This window comes from Doryrhamphus excisus, linkage group LG15 (assembly GCF_037039965.1).
Source record: "Doryrhamphus excisus strain RoL-2023G ecotype Guam linkage group LG15, RoL_Dexc_Guam_v1.1, whole genome shotgun sequence".
In the NCBI taxonomy this organism is placed as follows: Eukaryota; Metazoa; Chordata; class Actinopteri; order Syngnathiformes; family Syngnathidae; genus Doryrhamphus; species Doryrhamphus excisus.
The window spans coordinates 3774466-3791515 of NC_136371.1; the positions used below are offsets into that span (position 1 = coordinate 3774466).

The following is a 17050-nucleotide window of genomic DNA, read 5'->3' on the forward strand; positions in this document are numbered from 1 at the left end:
ACACAAGTCCCAGTCCAGTCCCAGATTGCACTCCCAGCCTTCCCACCCCTGGTGGTCCCTCTGACTGGACTGAGTGGTATAGTCCAATGAAGGAAAGCAGAGGTCAAGAGCCCTACTTGATGTATCCTGCAGCAGGAGCAGGAAGTCGTGGAAGCGGCAATAGAGGCAGGCCAGTAGAAGTTCAGCACAGTCTTCTTGGGGATGGAGAAGTCACGCATTAGCACACATACAGTACTTTGGGGGGGGGGGGGGGCAAATGTCATTCCAGCATGTATAGTACCTCCTGTTACAGGCTGATGGGCGTCATCAGAGGAAAAAACGGTGCTGCTGGTGCTGGTCTTCAAACTATCTGAACATCCATCCCACCCTGTGTCTGGTTCCTCATGCCCAGAAGATGTCACGGGACTTTCTTTTAAACAAGAGATAGGATAGCAATAACTGTGAAACATTACATCTATAAGTCCTAGTTGGACTATTAGTCCTTTGTCACGTTTTTAAAGCTTCATTTATTTTTTTGCGTGACTCCAAATTGTCCATTGGTTGGTTGTCTGTATGTGCTCTGCCATTGGCTGGCTCCCAGTCCAGGGTGGACCCCGTCAGCTGGGATATTGGGAATTTTAGCATTATTATTTTGCACAGTATACAAAGTGGTTAGCGCATAGGCCACACAGCTAGGAGACCCGAGTTCGATTCCACCATCTCTGTGCATGCGTGGGGTTTTCTCCGGGTACTCCGGTTTCCTCCCACATTCCAAAAACATGCTAAGTTAATTAGCGACTCCAAATTGTCCATAGGTATGAATGTGAGTGTGAATGGTTGTTTGTCTATATGTGCCCTGTGATTGGCTGGCAACCAGTCCAGGGTGTACATCGCCTCTCGCACAAAGACAGCTGGGATAGGCTCCAGCACCTCTGCAACCCACATGAGGATAAGCAGTAGAAAATGAAGTTCTTGTATGTTATTTTAAAAAAAGCATGCAGAGTCCCCATTTATGGTTCGACCATAAAGGTAATTAAGCATATAACACTTAACATGCACTCAACTTAACTCTTTACATTTTAGGTGATATTCAGCAAAATCATAACCAAGGTGATGGAAGACCTACCGTCACTCTGTGGTTTCTTTGCCATCTCAATAAAATGCATCTCAGGAGCAGCTGAAGGAGAAGTTGTCATCTTCTGCAGAATCACAATTATTCCGATTAGTTTTCTTGCCGTTATGAATCATCCCACAGTATTATTTGAATATTACCTGTCTTTAGTAGATTATTAATATAGCCGATTGTGGGTTGAGCTCAAGTATTCCCACCAAGTACAAGCTCACTCCTCCTTTTTTCCATCAATGCTCACCAATCAGGAGACACAGTGTATTGTAGTATCTGACATCATAGTACACAAGGGACACGAATACCACCACTTAGCAGAAAAGAAGACAAATATATTACAGACGATAAGCAGTATGTGGGGAAAAAGCATGTATATAAAAATTGTTTTTTTAGCGGGTTTGAATCCCAATTATATAGAAAGCACATAGGGATTGTGGATGATGGGCAAAATTCCAAAAAGAGTGAAATCTTATCACTACGCTAAAGGGGTGAAATGAGAGCATATTCAGTATGCGGAACCCCAACCATCACACAAAGCCTGCACACAGTTATCATGATGGATTTATTCTTCATAGAGATGGTTTACAGTAAAGGTCAATCTATCGTTACTAGTCTTACATGATCATTTTGAGAAAATTCAACCATGTTTGTGGGGGTGAAAAATACCAACACGTATAAAGACATTCTGTTTTTCAATCACCTGATGATGTCTTTACATACAAATATATGCAATCACGTCGGCAGTGAATATCAGGAATCATCTCTCTACAAATGTATAGATATATCTATCTATATATATATATATAATATGACAACTAAAATAAAAACCGACTAGTGTTTTTTTGTTGTTTTTTTTTCCCCAATGCTGAAGTGCTCGCTATCAGTGTTTCCTTTCCTTTGGCTTCTATGCTCCTCATGCTCCTTGTATTTATTAAACAAAATCAACCATGAAAAGACAGTTTCACATCCATGATATCACTGTACTGTACAGAATTAAAAACTTGATTATAAGAACAAAAAAAAAAAATACTGATAAATATGGAAACAAAAACAAGAAGAGTGTATTTGGTTATGTAGATGAAGCAATTGCTTTTGGACTTTTTTTTTTTTTTTTTTTGGAATACGTCGTGTCATTGCTGTGAAGGAGATCTTGGGCCTTGTGGTCAAAGCGAGGGCACGCGGTCTAGACGAAGCCTCTCTGGACTACCGTTGTCTCTGTCGCGGTTTATCTCAGGGCTGTGCCCGTGCTCGTCTGTGCTCTCGGATTCATAAGGGTAATTTTCACAAATCTCTTCGTCCTCCTGTTCCTCTTTGATGCTGGTTTGAAAAAAAAAAAAAAGCAGGAAGGCAAACTGCGTCACATATCTACTCACTGATGATTCAAATTATGGCGTGGGGAAGCTTACTAAGCTTGCGGAGGTGACTGTGTCGCACTGCTGTCGCTTTGGTATCCAGAGCCATTGGCGAGGGCGCCGTTCAGCTGCTCTTGAAGGACGTGGGGCAGGGAATGTAACGGAATGCTGCCTATGGCACCGGGGTGGTAGAGGGAGTTGCAGTCTAGACTTCCAGCCTGCAAGAAAACAACAGAATTAACACGAATGGTGTCAAAGGTTCCATGTTTTCCTTTATCTAACGTATGGTAGGAGTGTGGGGGCCATTGCAAAAACAAAAACCTCAAGTCAAGACAACATTTAGGAGCATAAAGTCATAATATTAGGACAAAAAAGTTGATTTATTAAAGACTAACAATGTAATTTATTATCACTTGTAATATTATGAGAACCAAAACAAAGAATAAAGTTGCCATTTTAATATTTTTTAGAATTGGTTAAAACTTTATATTATGATAAAGTAAAAATCTCATGAAAATAAAAAGACAAAATATTAAGACAAAAATGTGAAATATTTGTGGAAAAATAACAAAGAATGGAATTTAAAAATTTACATAATTTTCAAATGATAGTTAGGGATGTCCGATAATTATGGGCACTGGTACTTATTGGCCCAATGTCGGCATAAAAATGTGATGCTCAAAAGCTAGCTACAAATTGTGTTCAAATTAATATTCCACATACCATTGTTACTCACGATGTCTTATAAAATGTGCTAAAATATCACAGAAATGCAATTAAATTAAATTAAAATGCAATAGGTAGATAACCAAAGACAAGACACTACGAACGAATAATGCAGAATAACCAACAACTCTTTGCGCTTTAAACATGTAACTTATTAGTCATTTCCAACATCAGTGCAACAAAGCACGCTGGGGAAACAAACAATTGATAATAATAATAATAATAATAATAATTCTTATTATTATTTAGAGTAGTTAGAAAATTAGAGCATAGAAAACCTGTTTAAACAATAATAATAATAATAATAATTATTATTATTATTATTATTATTATTATTATTTTTGATGAACAAGGAAATTTTACCTCTACTTTTAGGAAACTGCCTCAGTTTTTGTAAAAATTCGTTGATTGACCCTGAACTGAAAACGGAGCACCCAAAACAAAGCACCTTACTTCCTGCTGACTCAGCATCCATGCTAAATAACCCGTCGTGGGGCCAAAACAAGAAGGTGAAAAACACTATTGAATTTAGTCTTGCATCAACTACAACTTTGATCCACTCCTCATTTATGATTATTTTACATTGCTTACTGCATGAAAAAAACACAATTGTGTTTTTTGTTCATACAGTATTTTTGATTACTATTTTGATTTTTTTTTTAATTGGATCTACATTATTTGTGAGAAATAGCTTGGGTTTTGTACATTTCAGTTATCATATGACAACAACAGAAGGCACAGGTTTTTCAAAAATGTATGAATTTATAATGATTGGTGTTTCATGGCTATTATTATTTTGTAATAATGCATAATTAAGCATCTTCTTGGCCTCAATTCAAGCATAAAAATGGTCAAATGAACAAAAATCCAAATACAGGGCATTGAAAAGGGGTAATACGAGGTGTAAAACAGTACCTGTGCCTTTAAGACGCGAGACCTTGTGCTAGCAGTACAGAAGGGTAGAGAGTGTCTGTACATACGTATCGCCCGTATCGACTACGTCAACATAGCCCTCTCTCATCTATTGGTACAATCCAGTCACACATTTTCCCCTACCTGAGACACAGATCCGGTTAAACCCTGTCTGTTTTTCAGGAGAGATCTGTAATTACAAAAGACACCAAAAAAGAGCGACTTAGGGCTCGGGAGCGGGAAATGACCGTCAGGCTGTAGACGCCAAAGCTCCAAAAACCATTCAAGTGAAACATCGGGTCTGAGATTGTGTGGCGTCAACAAGGCATTAGCTAACTCACCCATTACCAGCAGCCTTCTGGGGCCGTCTTCTGTGGAACTCAATCTCGTCCACCGTCCACACGGCTCCCTTCACATTCTCCAGGCGGACAAAGCACTTATGGAGGCTCAGGTTGTGTCTGACAGCGTTCTGGACAATAAAAAAAAAATGTACATCATATTCACACATGGACATAAAATATAACTGCTAAGAAATACTCGTATCAAGTCTGTACCTTCCATGTCGCTGCGTTGCGTCGGAAGTAGGCAAAGTTTCTTGTGAACCAGTTGTAGATTTCATTTAAAGTCAGCTGATTGCGAGGTGATTCGTATATTGCCTGAAAGTTACGGGGGAAAAAAAAAACAATATAATGACAAACATTGAGAATTCTTGCAGTGTAGCATAGGGTGAAAATTTGCTTTTACCTGTCGTATGAGAGACGCATACGTGAATGGAGGTCTTACTTCTGCGCTCAGGTAAAACTCCTTATTATCGACAATATCTGCCGCAAAACAATACAAACAAACACTTAACGTGCAATCTCATGGGAAGTTCAGATTCAAAGTGGCTTTGAAATGCTCTCGTTATGGTTTTCTGCTTTGTTTACATGTCAGGACCTCGGAGAGCTACAAATACTAGTGTAAGCCTGCAGATATGCTATTCACCTTGGCTGACGGAGCGACTGTACCGCCTACGTACAGGGGTCCCGGTGAAGACGCCATTCGGAGTTAGGACTGAGGGGGACTCGGAGAGTGGCGTCAGAGGTGTGGATGGTGCCGTGGCGGTCTGCGACACACTCATAGGGGGTCCTTTGGGCAACGTGGTCTGGGAGAAGGACACATTCGGCACCAGATTCGCCTGAGAAACGTAAAAAAACAAAATGTAAAATCAGGAATATAACAAAGTACAAAAATATGGAAGTGCTGAGTGAAAGAAACTTACGGGCTGAGCTGCAGGTTTGGGCTCAGATGACTTCAGGTGAGCCATCATTGCTTGGAGTCGCTCTTTGTCCTTTTTTAGCTGCATGCGGAGCAAAAAGGAAAAGTCTGTTTATTTCGACCAGGGGTCTCACACTCAATTTTCACACTGGAGCTAGGGTCTGGGCAAGGCTGGGCCGCATCAGGTTTCCAAAATAAAAAAGCGCATTTATTAAAAACAGAAAAATATACAAACTTTTTCAGTGCTTTGGTTCCGATTTTCTACAATAAAAGCTCTGATAAAACATTCCACTGTTCTCAAATATCTTAATTTTTATTTTTCTGCACAAAATAAGATGAAAAATAAATAAACAAATCAAGAATAAAGAAAATCAATCAATCAGTAATAAATAAATATAATAATAATAATAAAACGGCAAATAATAAAAACTTAAGAAACCACATATAGTTGGTAGGTAGACAACGGTAACCTTCAAGTTATTTCCTTTAAACTTAAATAGCCAAAAACTTACCACTTCCACACGGATAGGGAGGATAACTATTAACAGTTATTTAACCTTTAACATGAACATTAATCAAACGTAATAATTTTTTCTGGGTACATGATACCATACAGCATCCATATCAAACTTGCGCGGGCCGCACTAACATTAAACTTTCATATCAAGGCGGGGGCCTCAAACTAGTGTCCTGCGGGCCACATTTGGCCCGCGGGCCGCATGTTTGAAACCCCTGATTTAGACCACACATACACGCATTATGCTGTTCTGACAACCTTAACGGAAAATACATAGTCAATAATAATTGACTTTAGTAGACTTATTTTGTCCTCTACGGACCCGTTAAAGGGTTAATAGAAACACTGGGTTGGTGTACTTAGTCTAAAGATGCTACTTCTAGGTCCAGGCCTTGTGTGAAAACAACATACCTGACATTTCACCTCAGCTGACTAGTACTTACACTATAGTATATAAAAGACATTGAACAACTAACTCATCTACAGTAAGTTCACAATTTTAGACACACACCAAAAAAACCCAACAACATGAAAACAAACCTGTAGTTCCAGCTGCTGAACAACTTGCATCTGCACACGACACTGCGCGGTGCTCTTGTCGTCAAGTGTATGCTCACTGTTCAAATGCCTGTGGACAAAACAAAACATTTATCTGTACAGCAAACAAACACTTGTTGATGCAGATCAGGTTTATTTACAAAATGGAAGCAGATTGCAAAGTTCAATGTGATAGAGATTATTTGCCTTCTTGCTCCCTTCACTTTATTGTCCTGCATATTTTGATTATGATTACCTTAGTACAGTGGAACCTCCGTTTGCATCCGCCCCGGTTAGTGTGTTCCTTGGTTAACACGTCTTGTCGTGTTATAAATACAGTGTGAACCCATATGTATTCTTCATGTATATATATATTGTATATCTATATGTGTAAATATCAGAAATGCCCGTCCTTGTTAGTATCCTATAGGTAGCAACAAAATGACAATCAGGGCCAGAAGTTACGTCCCCCGTTTATGATCATCAGCAGTTGCGTCTGAAAAATGTTAACATAAAACACAAACAATTCTACTTTCATACAAATGCCGAATTAAAGTGCTCAATAAACATTTAAGGTTACTTTTACCTTCATTGAAGACTACCGTTCCCCAAGACACAATGTGGCGGTGGTTGATCTCACTGCCACTTGTGTCTTTGGTGACAGTCGTCAACAATCATATTTTCACAGAAGGATAAATGTTCATTTATGCCTATCAATCATCATTGACATGCATTTCTAATTGTTTTAGGCATTGAAAACTATAATTGTAAAACAATAAAAACTTGTTCTGTGTTAACAATTTTGGCTAGAACTGATTTCCTTTAGGAAAAATTGATTCAGTTAAAGTCTGTTTTGGTTAGAGTCAGACCTGCTGGAAATAATGAATGCTGTTAACCAAGGTTCTACTGTATTAAGTATGTAATTCAGGAATGACTTAAGTATAAATCCACATTTTATTATGTTATTATGACATCTGAAAATAGACTTTTGTATCCACAGAAAGCGTACATTTTAGTTCAGTTCAGTAAAACTGATTCATGGGTGGATGTTTTAAAGAAAACTCTTTGTATGAATGCATTTGTGTCTCCTTTGAGATCCACAATGCAGAAAATACATGCAACGGTACATCTTCTCAGAGGCTCATAAACATTAAATCAGCGTTGGCGGGAAAGACATTCCGCTACTCACTTGAGAAATGCCTGAAAGTCTCCAAAGACTGTCTCACAGCCGGGCCATTTGCACATGCCGTTCCCGTAGAGAGGATGGCTACTCTGTGTGTTTTCCTCCAGAGAGCCACTGAAAGAAATCACAGCATATGACCGGTGTCAGCTATGTATAACACTAGAAAGAACAGCCCCCGTCGCAGAGCAGGATGTATACAGATTTTTGGTTTGGACAGGAAAGCACCTTTCCTTCCTCTTTACGAGAGCGGGATAGCCGTTAGTCGCAGATTGGTGATTGGACGACTCTCTGGAGTCCCCACCCGTGGAAGCACTACTGTCATTCTCACAGCCTGAAAGAACACAGCGCTCAGCTAGAGTCACAGGGTGGTACACACACTTCTCAGCAATCAAAAACACAAGATAGGCAACGTACTGGCAGCAGCACTGGTGGGGAGCACGGAGAGCAGGCCCTGCCTCTGCAGGTTGAGGAGATGTTGCTGCTGCACCTGAAGGAGCTGCTGCTGGATGGCGATCTGCTGGGCTGTGAGCTGGGACAAAATTGGCACACCAACTTGAATGATGTTTCAAGATAATGTTTAATGGAGAAATATTGTGGTTTTTTTTCCCGCCGCAATGTGGTTTCCAGTACTCCCATAAGTACTAAATGTGGTCAGAGACATTGTCTTAATTGTTTGCATACAAAGCCCTCTTGTGGAAGACAGTCCCCTGACGACATGCACATTTGGAAAGAAACTAACATTTCCTGCATCCAGACGCCCACACCTGCTGCCAAGTGCCTCTTGGAGTTATGAAGCACCGGTAAGTGCATGTTGACATTGCAGGTGGCTGATGGGATTTTTAGAAGTAGCAAAGCATCACCTAAAACTATCTTCCATTGCAGGGAAAAGGTTCACCAACAATTAATTGTTGTCTTGTATTTTATTTTTTCTGTAAATCAGGGGTCTCAAACATGCGGTTTGAGGCCCCCGCCTTGATATGAAAGTTTAATGTTAGTGCGGCCCGCGCAAGTTTGATATGGATGCTGTATGGTATCATGTACCCAGAAAAAATTATTACGTTTGATTAATGTTCATGTTAAAGGTTAAATAACTGTTAATAGTTATCCTCCCTATCCGTGTGGAAGTGGTAAGTTTTTGGCTATTTGAGTTTAAAGGAAATAACTTGGAGGCTACCGTTTAGGTCGCTAGCTCTCTAGTTTGCGAGTTAGCATGTGTCTCAAGACCCTGCAGTTGCGCAATATGTTGTAAATAAAAAGAGTATAAATGTGAATATAGTCGTGTTTTGTCATGTCTACAGGGCTCTAATAATGCTTTGTTCATTTTAATCAGAAAAAAAATAATTTGTCTACCCACCAACTATATGTGGTTTCTTAAGTTTTTATTATTTTCTGTTTTTTTATTATTATTATTAAAAAATAATCACAATTTGCCCAAGGTACCATTAAGAAAACTGTCCGTACACATACACACATAATACAAATATCAGTGTAGTAGTGGTGCAAACATATATGCAAGATTACCTCCTGGCTAACTATCCCAGCATTCTTCTGTTGGAGCAGCTGCATATTTAGCTGTTCTTGTTGGTTCTTGAAGACCTCTTGGATTTGCTGCTGCAGACATGTTGAAGAATGATTAGAGTTAAAGCAAACAGAAACGTTATACTCAGCAAAGACAAAAGACCTAATCTGGACAGTACCTGGTGTAACATGAGGGCCTTCTGCTGCTGGAACAGGGCTTGGATCTGCTGAGGACTGAGGACCTGCTGCTGTGGCGTCTGCTGCAGCTGCTGAGGAGCCTCGGCTGGCGGAGTCATCATGGATGATGATGCTGGCACCTGATACAACCGTGACATTGTATTAGAAGAAAATCAAGGACATTATCAACATAACGTGGCACATTGACAGAGGAAATGTACGTTTTCATTCCAATGGGTGCTTTTGTGGACTTGTTAACACACTCACAAAAATACACAAAGGAAAAAGGGGTGTGGTGTCACTCGGTGTTGAAAACACTGACAGGAGAGAAAAACAAGATGAAACAGTTGTGTAAACATATTACGAATGTACTTGATAAGAATGTTCTTGTTGGTTGGATAGCGAGGAGCCACACGTGTGTGAACACGCTTTACAAACATGAAAAGGAACAACAAATAAAATATACGCTAGACAACATATTGTTAAAAGAAGAACTGCGCCTGCAAAATCTTGATGATATAGTATCTTAGAATGAGGTAGTTGCTGGGAGTGACACAGATTGTCTATTTTAAGGGTCTTGCAATACTGCTGGACAAGCCTGTACGACTTTAATGTGGCAATGTTCACAGTTTTGCACACACTATGCTGCACACCATCTTGGTCAGACAATGTTCATTTCAAAGCATAATGTCACAATACAGACTAGTTTTATGTTTAGGATACCATATACAGTATATTAATCACATCTGACGCTAGCTTCCATGTCTTTCTCTGGAAACAAATGTACATTTACAGCAGTCCATTATTGGTTTCAAAGTTCCGCTGTAAATTTGATTACTTAAACACAGACAGTGTCTCATAGAGAAGCCATACCGGTTTGTCTCTTTGAAAGACAAACATGTATTTGCTTTCCCCATCTGTCGTTTGTTTATTTGGACAACTCCTATTTTCCCCAAAACACCTCTAGGGAATGGATAATATTCAAAAGTAAAATAACATCACAAAATGTATGTTTTTTTTTTATTTGCATACAGCAGGGGTCTCAAACTCAATTTACTTGGGGGCCACTGGAGCTCGGATCTGGGTGAGACTGGGCCGCATCAGGTTTTCCAAAAAAAAACAAAAACGCATTTATTAAAAAAAAAAAAAAAAAAAAAAAAAAACTTAGCCTTGGTTCCAATTTTCTACAAGAAAAGCACTGATAAACATTCCACTGTTCTGAAATATCTTACTTTTTATTTTTCTACACAAAATAAGATGAAAAATAAATAAACAAATCAAGAATAAAGAAAATCAATCAGTAATAAATAAATAAATATATTAATAAAACGGCAAATAATAACAACTTAAGAAACCACATATAGTTGGTGGGTAGACAAATTATTTTTTTTAGATTAAAATTAACAAAGCATTATTAGAGCCCTGTAGACATGACAAAACACGACTATAGTCACATTTATACTCTTTTTATTTACAACATATTGCGCAACTGCAGGGTCTTGAGACACATGCTAACTCGCAAACTAGAGAGCTAGCGACCTAAACGGTAGACTTCAAGTTATTTCCTTTAAACTTAAATAGCCAAAAACTTACCACTTCCACACGAATAGGGAGGATAACTATTAACAGTTATTTAACCTTTAACATGAACATTAATCAAACGTAATAATTTTTTCTGGGTACATGATACCATACAGCATCCACATCAAACTTGCACATTAAACTTTCATATCAAGGCGGGGGCCTCAAACTAGTGTCCTGCGGGCCACATTTGGCAAGCGGGCCGTGTGTTTGAGACCCCTGGCATACAGTCTTATGTCACTGGATGTACTTCCAAGGAGTCGTGCTGTTGCATAAAATGATGTGCTGGGACAGATTTGACATGTGTGGTGAGGGGTTAGCAAAGGCGGTGTGAGCAAAGAATGCATCACGCATTAACGCCATACCATCAAAACACACTTCAATGCATAGAACGGTGTGCAGCTGATAATTATTCCAGTTCACGTCTTCTGTAAGAAAGCCCTTTGCAGCCAATTCAACTCAAAATGCACCAAACAACAGCAGATGGCTCAAGGGAATTAGCACACCATCAAAATAACAACAACAACAGCAGCAACCACCACTGCCACAAAAACAACATCCTCTACTGAGCAGGCAGCAATTTACCAACCCCCACTCCCTGTCGAGCCTCACTGCTCCAGCAGTGTTTGCCGTAAACATAAACAAAGTAATCAAAATTGCACAGAGACTAAATAATGAATAAAAGCGGGCAGAGCCTGTTTACAAAAACAGAATGCAGGATTCATATTTTAATTAAGGTCTGAACCACAAACAAACATCCCTCTCTGAGGCAGAGTCTGTTTTGAATCGAGTAAACAAACTGACAGAGAATTTCACACAGGCTTTGGGCTAACAATAACAGACGACTGCCTCCGAGTTTGGCCTTTCTTATGCGATTCAATGTTGCGGAGGTGGCCACAAAAGCGATGAAAACAGGTCTACTCCACAGACACAGCCAGTTGGCCCCCCCTGTTTTCTGTGGACACCGTCAACACAACAACAGCCTTTGCCTAATCCCTGTTACCATGGCAGCAAGCAAGTCCAAACATCTTGTGTTGTTGTTATTGTTGAGAGTCATTCCAGCGAGCAACAGAGTGTAAACACAGATCAGTTCCTGCAAGACTGGTCTTGTGAACTCCAATATGATTGACAGCAAAAAAAAAAACTCCATTAATACGGATACACAACCTACAAAAAGGAGCACCATCAACCCCCACAATATTAAATTACACAACTGGTTGATTGAAAATAGCTTTACAAATAAACAGGGCAAACCCGATTATCTCCATTTCAAATTCCGTCTGGGAACAACAAACATTTTTTAGAAATTAAAGGCTAATCTAAAAAGGCTGAAATTGAGGCAACTGGACTACTTCCCTTACCCATCATTCAAAAAGTTCAAAATTTTTGCAAAATTTCTGGAGTCTGTCCATAGTGTCTCCTTGTGGGTGCGGTCACTATAGTTCTGTTATGAATGATGGTCCTGTATAATAAGTCTTTCCCCTGGGTGGGGGCAAAACAGCCATTGGAATGAGACTATCATTGGGGGAGAGATGAGAGGACACTGTTGTAAGTAGACATTAGGTGATGGTGGTTTGTCTAGTTTGATATAGATGGCTTCTTAAGCACCTCTTTTTAGCCAACTCCTTATCCAGAATTTCGAAACATTTGAAAAAAAAATGGCTTTCATGGCTGTCTTAGCCAAAAAAGTCCGTGACCCCTGCAATAGGGGCCAGACTCAGCAATTCATACCGAGTATGATATCCAAATATTTGATAGGGAGGATCGTTGGTTTGAAAAAAAGCTATTCATGTCAAACTAGAAAGGCCCTCACTAAAACAAAGAGGATGATTTTTTTTTTTTACCGCATACTTTAACCTCCAAAGGGACGCTTCAGACGTGAAATTGTTATTTGAGCAAAGATGGCCGACCTCAAAGGTCTGTCAAATAAGCTTAATAATGTGCAACACATTAGTTACAAGAACTCCAGTTCTACAGTATTAATCAGTACTGGGTAACATGATCAAAATTAGCCTCTGAGCAGTGAATGTTGTATTAAATACAACCAACGAGGAAAAACTGACCCTGGGTGACTCTGGGGGAGGAGTATGGCCACTCCTCAGTCGACTGTCGTTGTCAGCATTTTTCCCGTTCTGTGTCCTAACAGCTGGAATGACGTGGCTCGTTGGTTCTGACCCAGACTCATGCATCTGGACTTCACTGACCTGCCAAAGAAACAAACACAGCTGGATGAAAAGGTTTGGTACATTAGGACAACACCATTCTCAACTTGTTGCAGTAGCCTCTTCTAATCATCAGTCAGAACTCAACCAGGATGCATTTGTGGTCTTACTAAAAAGTCAGATATTTTTCACTCTTTTCAAAAATGTGCATTTTCCCTCCTTGAGATGCTAAAAAATATTATACACCACTGTGCACACACGACTTCGTAGACAGGCTGTGCCAAGATAGGCTAAGCGGCTTGCCCCCCCCCCACAAATCCACATTTTAGAAGTGAGAAGACTTCTATTTGGCGATGGAGAGCATTCTGGTGATCACAAGCAAAATGCCTGGATTAGCCTGCCGCTGTGTTTAATGTAACTTTCAGGAACAGATGGTGTATGTGGTGCATGCATTGTGGTGTGCCTATGATGTGCAGTCCAGTGGGCCCTGCACATTTAAAGGCAATGAGAGGTGTTCATTTGATTGGTTAAGATTACACTCGGCTGTGTTAAACCCTCTTACGCATTTTCTTCTCCCTCTTAGCTACTTGCGCTGGTGGGAGGGACCTGGGCGTGGGTGCGTTGCGCTGCGCTACTCACGACAATTGCAAAGTGCACTGGCAAAACCCTGTTGGCGCGGCGGTTTACAAAAATAGAGCCCAATATGTTTATGTCCGTCTGTGTTGGTGATAAAATATACCAGACGATACATCAAACAGTATATCAATGTCACATCAGCCCGCTGGATAAAAATATGAACTGTGCATTAATCAAGCTCATCCAATTGGGTCTGGCTTTCTGACCGGAGCATCCGTGTGAATGAGGTGCACCACAGAGTTTGATTAAATCACATAAAGTCCTGGCTCTTCGCTACAATTGTAAAAATATTAGGGAAGAATTAATGCATTGTTACATATGTGATTAGCACGCATGCATTTTGACAACAAAATACGCCCGTACACCTCGCCGTTCTCCGGGCAAGCACACAGCCCCGAGCTCGGTGCAAAAGGGGGGTTGAGCTTACCCATGTTCACACAGACGCTCAAAAGAATGGTGACCACTATACTACTGTAAATGTAAAAAGTGCACAAACTAAAAATAATCCACAAAGTCAAAGCCCATGTTGTGCACACGACATATTTGTGTCATATGATTAATGCGATTGCTCCTCTCATCAAATGGTATAACCATCCCCTTGTACAGTAGCAACACAATGAACCACAAAAATGCTACAAAATGACATCGCACAAGAAGCCCAAATGCTGCAGAGTCGTGGCAGTGGACGCCAGTGGCGGGATAATCAAGGACAAATACTCAATAATCAAGCCGAAGCCCCAGCCCCAGCATGCTGGAATAGCTCGAGTCAGTTAGAATATTGCTGAATAATATCAAAATGAAGTGACATATTATAATTCTATGTGGATGCAATTCAATTTATACCTGAGGCAGGAAGTTCTTTGTGACCTTTGAAGCACAAGGGTGGAACTGATAGCAAACAAACTCCAAACAAACAGTAAAAGCTTTCAGTTTCAGGGTGTGTATTTCAAGTCAGTATTTTAGAGTGTATCAAGTGGCAAATACACGGATCATCGCAGGATGTGATTGCAACCTACTCAACAAGAACACTAAGATTTGTAGTTACATCCATTGCACAAAGTATACTAAGTATTGATGAGAATTAAGATGCTGTGTTTTTTTAGTCTTTCGAAGTTGAATAACTTGAACTTTACTTTCCACTAGGAAGCCAGCACGTCATGATTTTGTCCTTCTTTCACAAATTCTCCGTCGTCCACAAACACTGCTTTGGGGTATGTGTGGGTAATATTAGCTTTTGAAACGATCAACCCACCAGGGGCCACAAAAGTAACATTTCAATAGGAATAAATAACCCGCTGTTGACTAGTATCTGAAAGCACCAATCTTTTAGAGAAATAAATGTAACCAGTTTAGCATGTTAAAAAAACAAGTTAAAAACGGTCTCCTTTGGAACTGGGAGAGGAACATGCTTGGGTCTATTTGTTGAATAACTGAGTGCTGCCATGGCTACTGTAAACACAGGGGCCCTGGGTCTGTGTTTATGTGCAAACATATCTTCCTTCTGGAACAATTTACCATTAACCAGGTGGTGCGATAAACGGCCGTGTCAGGTAGTACAATGCACAAGGAGGCTTTTATGTGTACAGCTTGGGAGTGCTTGAGTCAAAAGCTAAGCAGCATAAACAAAAGTAAATAAAGTAGGCAAACAGATGATGTGTGCAGATGAAAAAGCTCAAGATGAAACAGGCTGCATTGCCCCGAGGAGATCTTCAAGGTTCAAAAAAACGTATAAATCATACAAAGAAAACAGCCATTTAACTTACAGCATAATGAATATTAAACATAAAACATTGAGGAGTTCACTGGGATCACTCTTAAGTTATATTACAGATGCAGTTATACTGTTTGCACTTTAGAAAAGAGCATTTCCTGCATGAGATGGATGTGTCTGAGCATTATTCATAATCCGGGTATTGCAAAAAAAAAAAAAGGTCAAAAAAGTGAAGTGATTCCTGAAAATGAAAACCTATCTAAGTCATATCCGGCATTTGCAGGCGAGGTTTCCATTCTGTGTGCTTATGCTTTCAGGATCAGGGTTACTTCTAAAAACAAAAGAGCCGAGTTTCCTGTTGTCATGTCTGAAGATGTTTGGGGCGGGACTCAATGTTGGTTTTGTAATAATTGAAAATTCTGCAAATTATTATTGTGCATCAAACTCAAAACTATCCAATGCAATTTGATAAAACATATTAGAAGCTAAAACAGTACAGATGTGTAGCATCTTAATAAAAGAATGAGGTTAAATGGTGCAATGCTGGCTTCAACTTTCTCATGTACATGTGGTGATGGTGCTGCTTAGAATGGAGGCATGGTCTGCATTGCTTTGACAATCCATCAACCTTCGTGTCTGTGTTGAAGTCGAGTTAAAGGTCGTACGCAAAAAGGAAATTGAGTGAAAATTCAGGAAGTTTACCGACTTTGAGTACGGTCGTTCCACTCAAAGTGCGACAACCAAACGGCCATAATTCCACCATACATCACCCTGATAATATGATGTGTTAGGTGTGCATTAATAGCTGTGCGATATGTTCCACGCAAAATGAATGGACTCGACATCGCTGAGAGCAGCCATTGCAGGTTTCTCCTAGTACCCGAACCCAAAAGCTATGCGTAACAAATGAGGAACTGTGAGTTAGCATGTTTAATGTCCGGAATAGCTCGTGTTATTTAAATGCTATATTGACCCACTCTCTCTGACAAGTCACAATACAGACATGTGTTTTAAACATACAACCTTGTGGGTAATCAGTAGCAATGGACAACAAAAGCTAGCCGCTAACTGAAAACAATCGTCTCTTTCTCCGTGTTACAAACGGGGATATTGCAATAAATAACATGTATAGGTCAGCATTAGTGTTGAGGTTTATTTGCGCGTAACTCAATTAACTTTAACTCACCAGGTTATGTACGCGTAGACAGTGTTGGGCTCGGGGGTGGTGGCTGGCGAATGAAGCTCGGTGGGGCTTCGTTGGTAGCCGGGCTAGCCACAAGTTGCTAACAGAGGGTGTGGCTTCTGTAAAAGTAAACAATGGTGACGTCATGTCCACACGCGGGACCGTCCTCCATCGTCTTGAAAAACCACACAAAATAACGATGTTTATTGTACATCTTTGGACACAAAATTGTTTTCTAATTCGTTCATTTTAATTTCCCAACATTTACAAACGAAGCCCCAACAATAAAAAACGAAAAAAAAAATCTATATTTACCAAAACAAATAATGTAATATTTGTGATATTTAATAACATCTAACAGTTATACATTATTATCATTGAATTTCAAGTATTTTATACATTGTAGTTTGTAGGAAACTACTTTGCCACAGCATCCACATTTATAGACAGAATACAAAACTAAATAAAACAAAAAATGTAAATGAAATATAAA

At 39.8% G+C, this 17050-nt stretch overlaps 1 protein-coding gene across 2 annotated transcripts; it reads right to left on the minus strand.

Annotated features, from left to right (window-relative positions):
* Positions 1-1648: 1648 nt before the first annotated feature.
* LOC131104629 (forkhead box protein P1-like) lies at positions 1649-16670 on the minus strand. 2 transcript variants are annotated; one of them, XM_058051995.2, is made up of 16 exons: positions 16561-16670; positions 12929-13069; positions 9287-9424; positions 9111-9197; positions 8004-8118; positions 7815-7920; positions 7596-7703; positions 6410-6497; positions 5357-5434; positions 5080-5272; positions 4840-4916; positions 4650-4751; positions 4437-4564; positions 4240-4285; positions 2512-2675; positions 1649-2422 (listed from the first exon to the last, which is right to left on the minus strand). In XM_058051995.2, the coding sequence occupies exons 2-16, from the start codon at positions 13052-13054 to the stop codon at positions 2269-2271; spliced, it is 1710 nt and encodes a 569-aa protein (XP_057907978.2). In that variant the 5' UTR covers positions 13055-13069; positions 16561-16670; the 3' UTR covers positions 1649-2268. The 2 variants fall into 2 exon arrangements, with proteins under 2 accessions (XP_057907978.2, XP_057907977.2); XM_058051994.2 differs by having other exon boundaries at positions 9111-9200; positions 16561-16579.
* Positions 16671-17050: the final 380 nt, after the last annotated feature.

Excerpts from the sequence above, each read along its gene's own strand:
- LOC131104629 (XM_058051994.2), bottom strand. The coding sequence starts at position 13,054 with ATGCATGAGTCTGGGTCAGAACCAACGAGCCACGTCATTCCAGCTGTT. Across the intron at positions 9,425-12,928 it reads CTCCCCCAGAGTCACCCAGG|GTGCCAGCATCATCATCCAT; the intron begins GTCAGTTTTTCC and ends CGGTTGTATCAG. Across the intron at positions 7,704-7,814 it reads CTCGTAAAGAGGAAGGAAAG|TGGCTCTCTGGAGGAAAACA; the intron begins GTGCTTTCCTGT and ends GATTTCTTTCAG.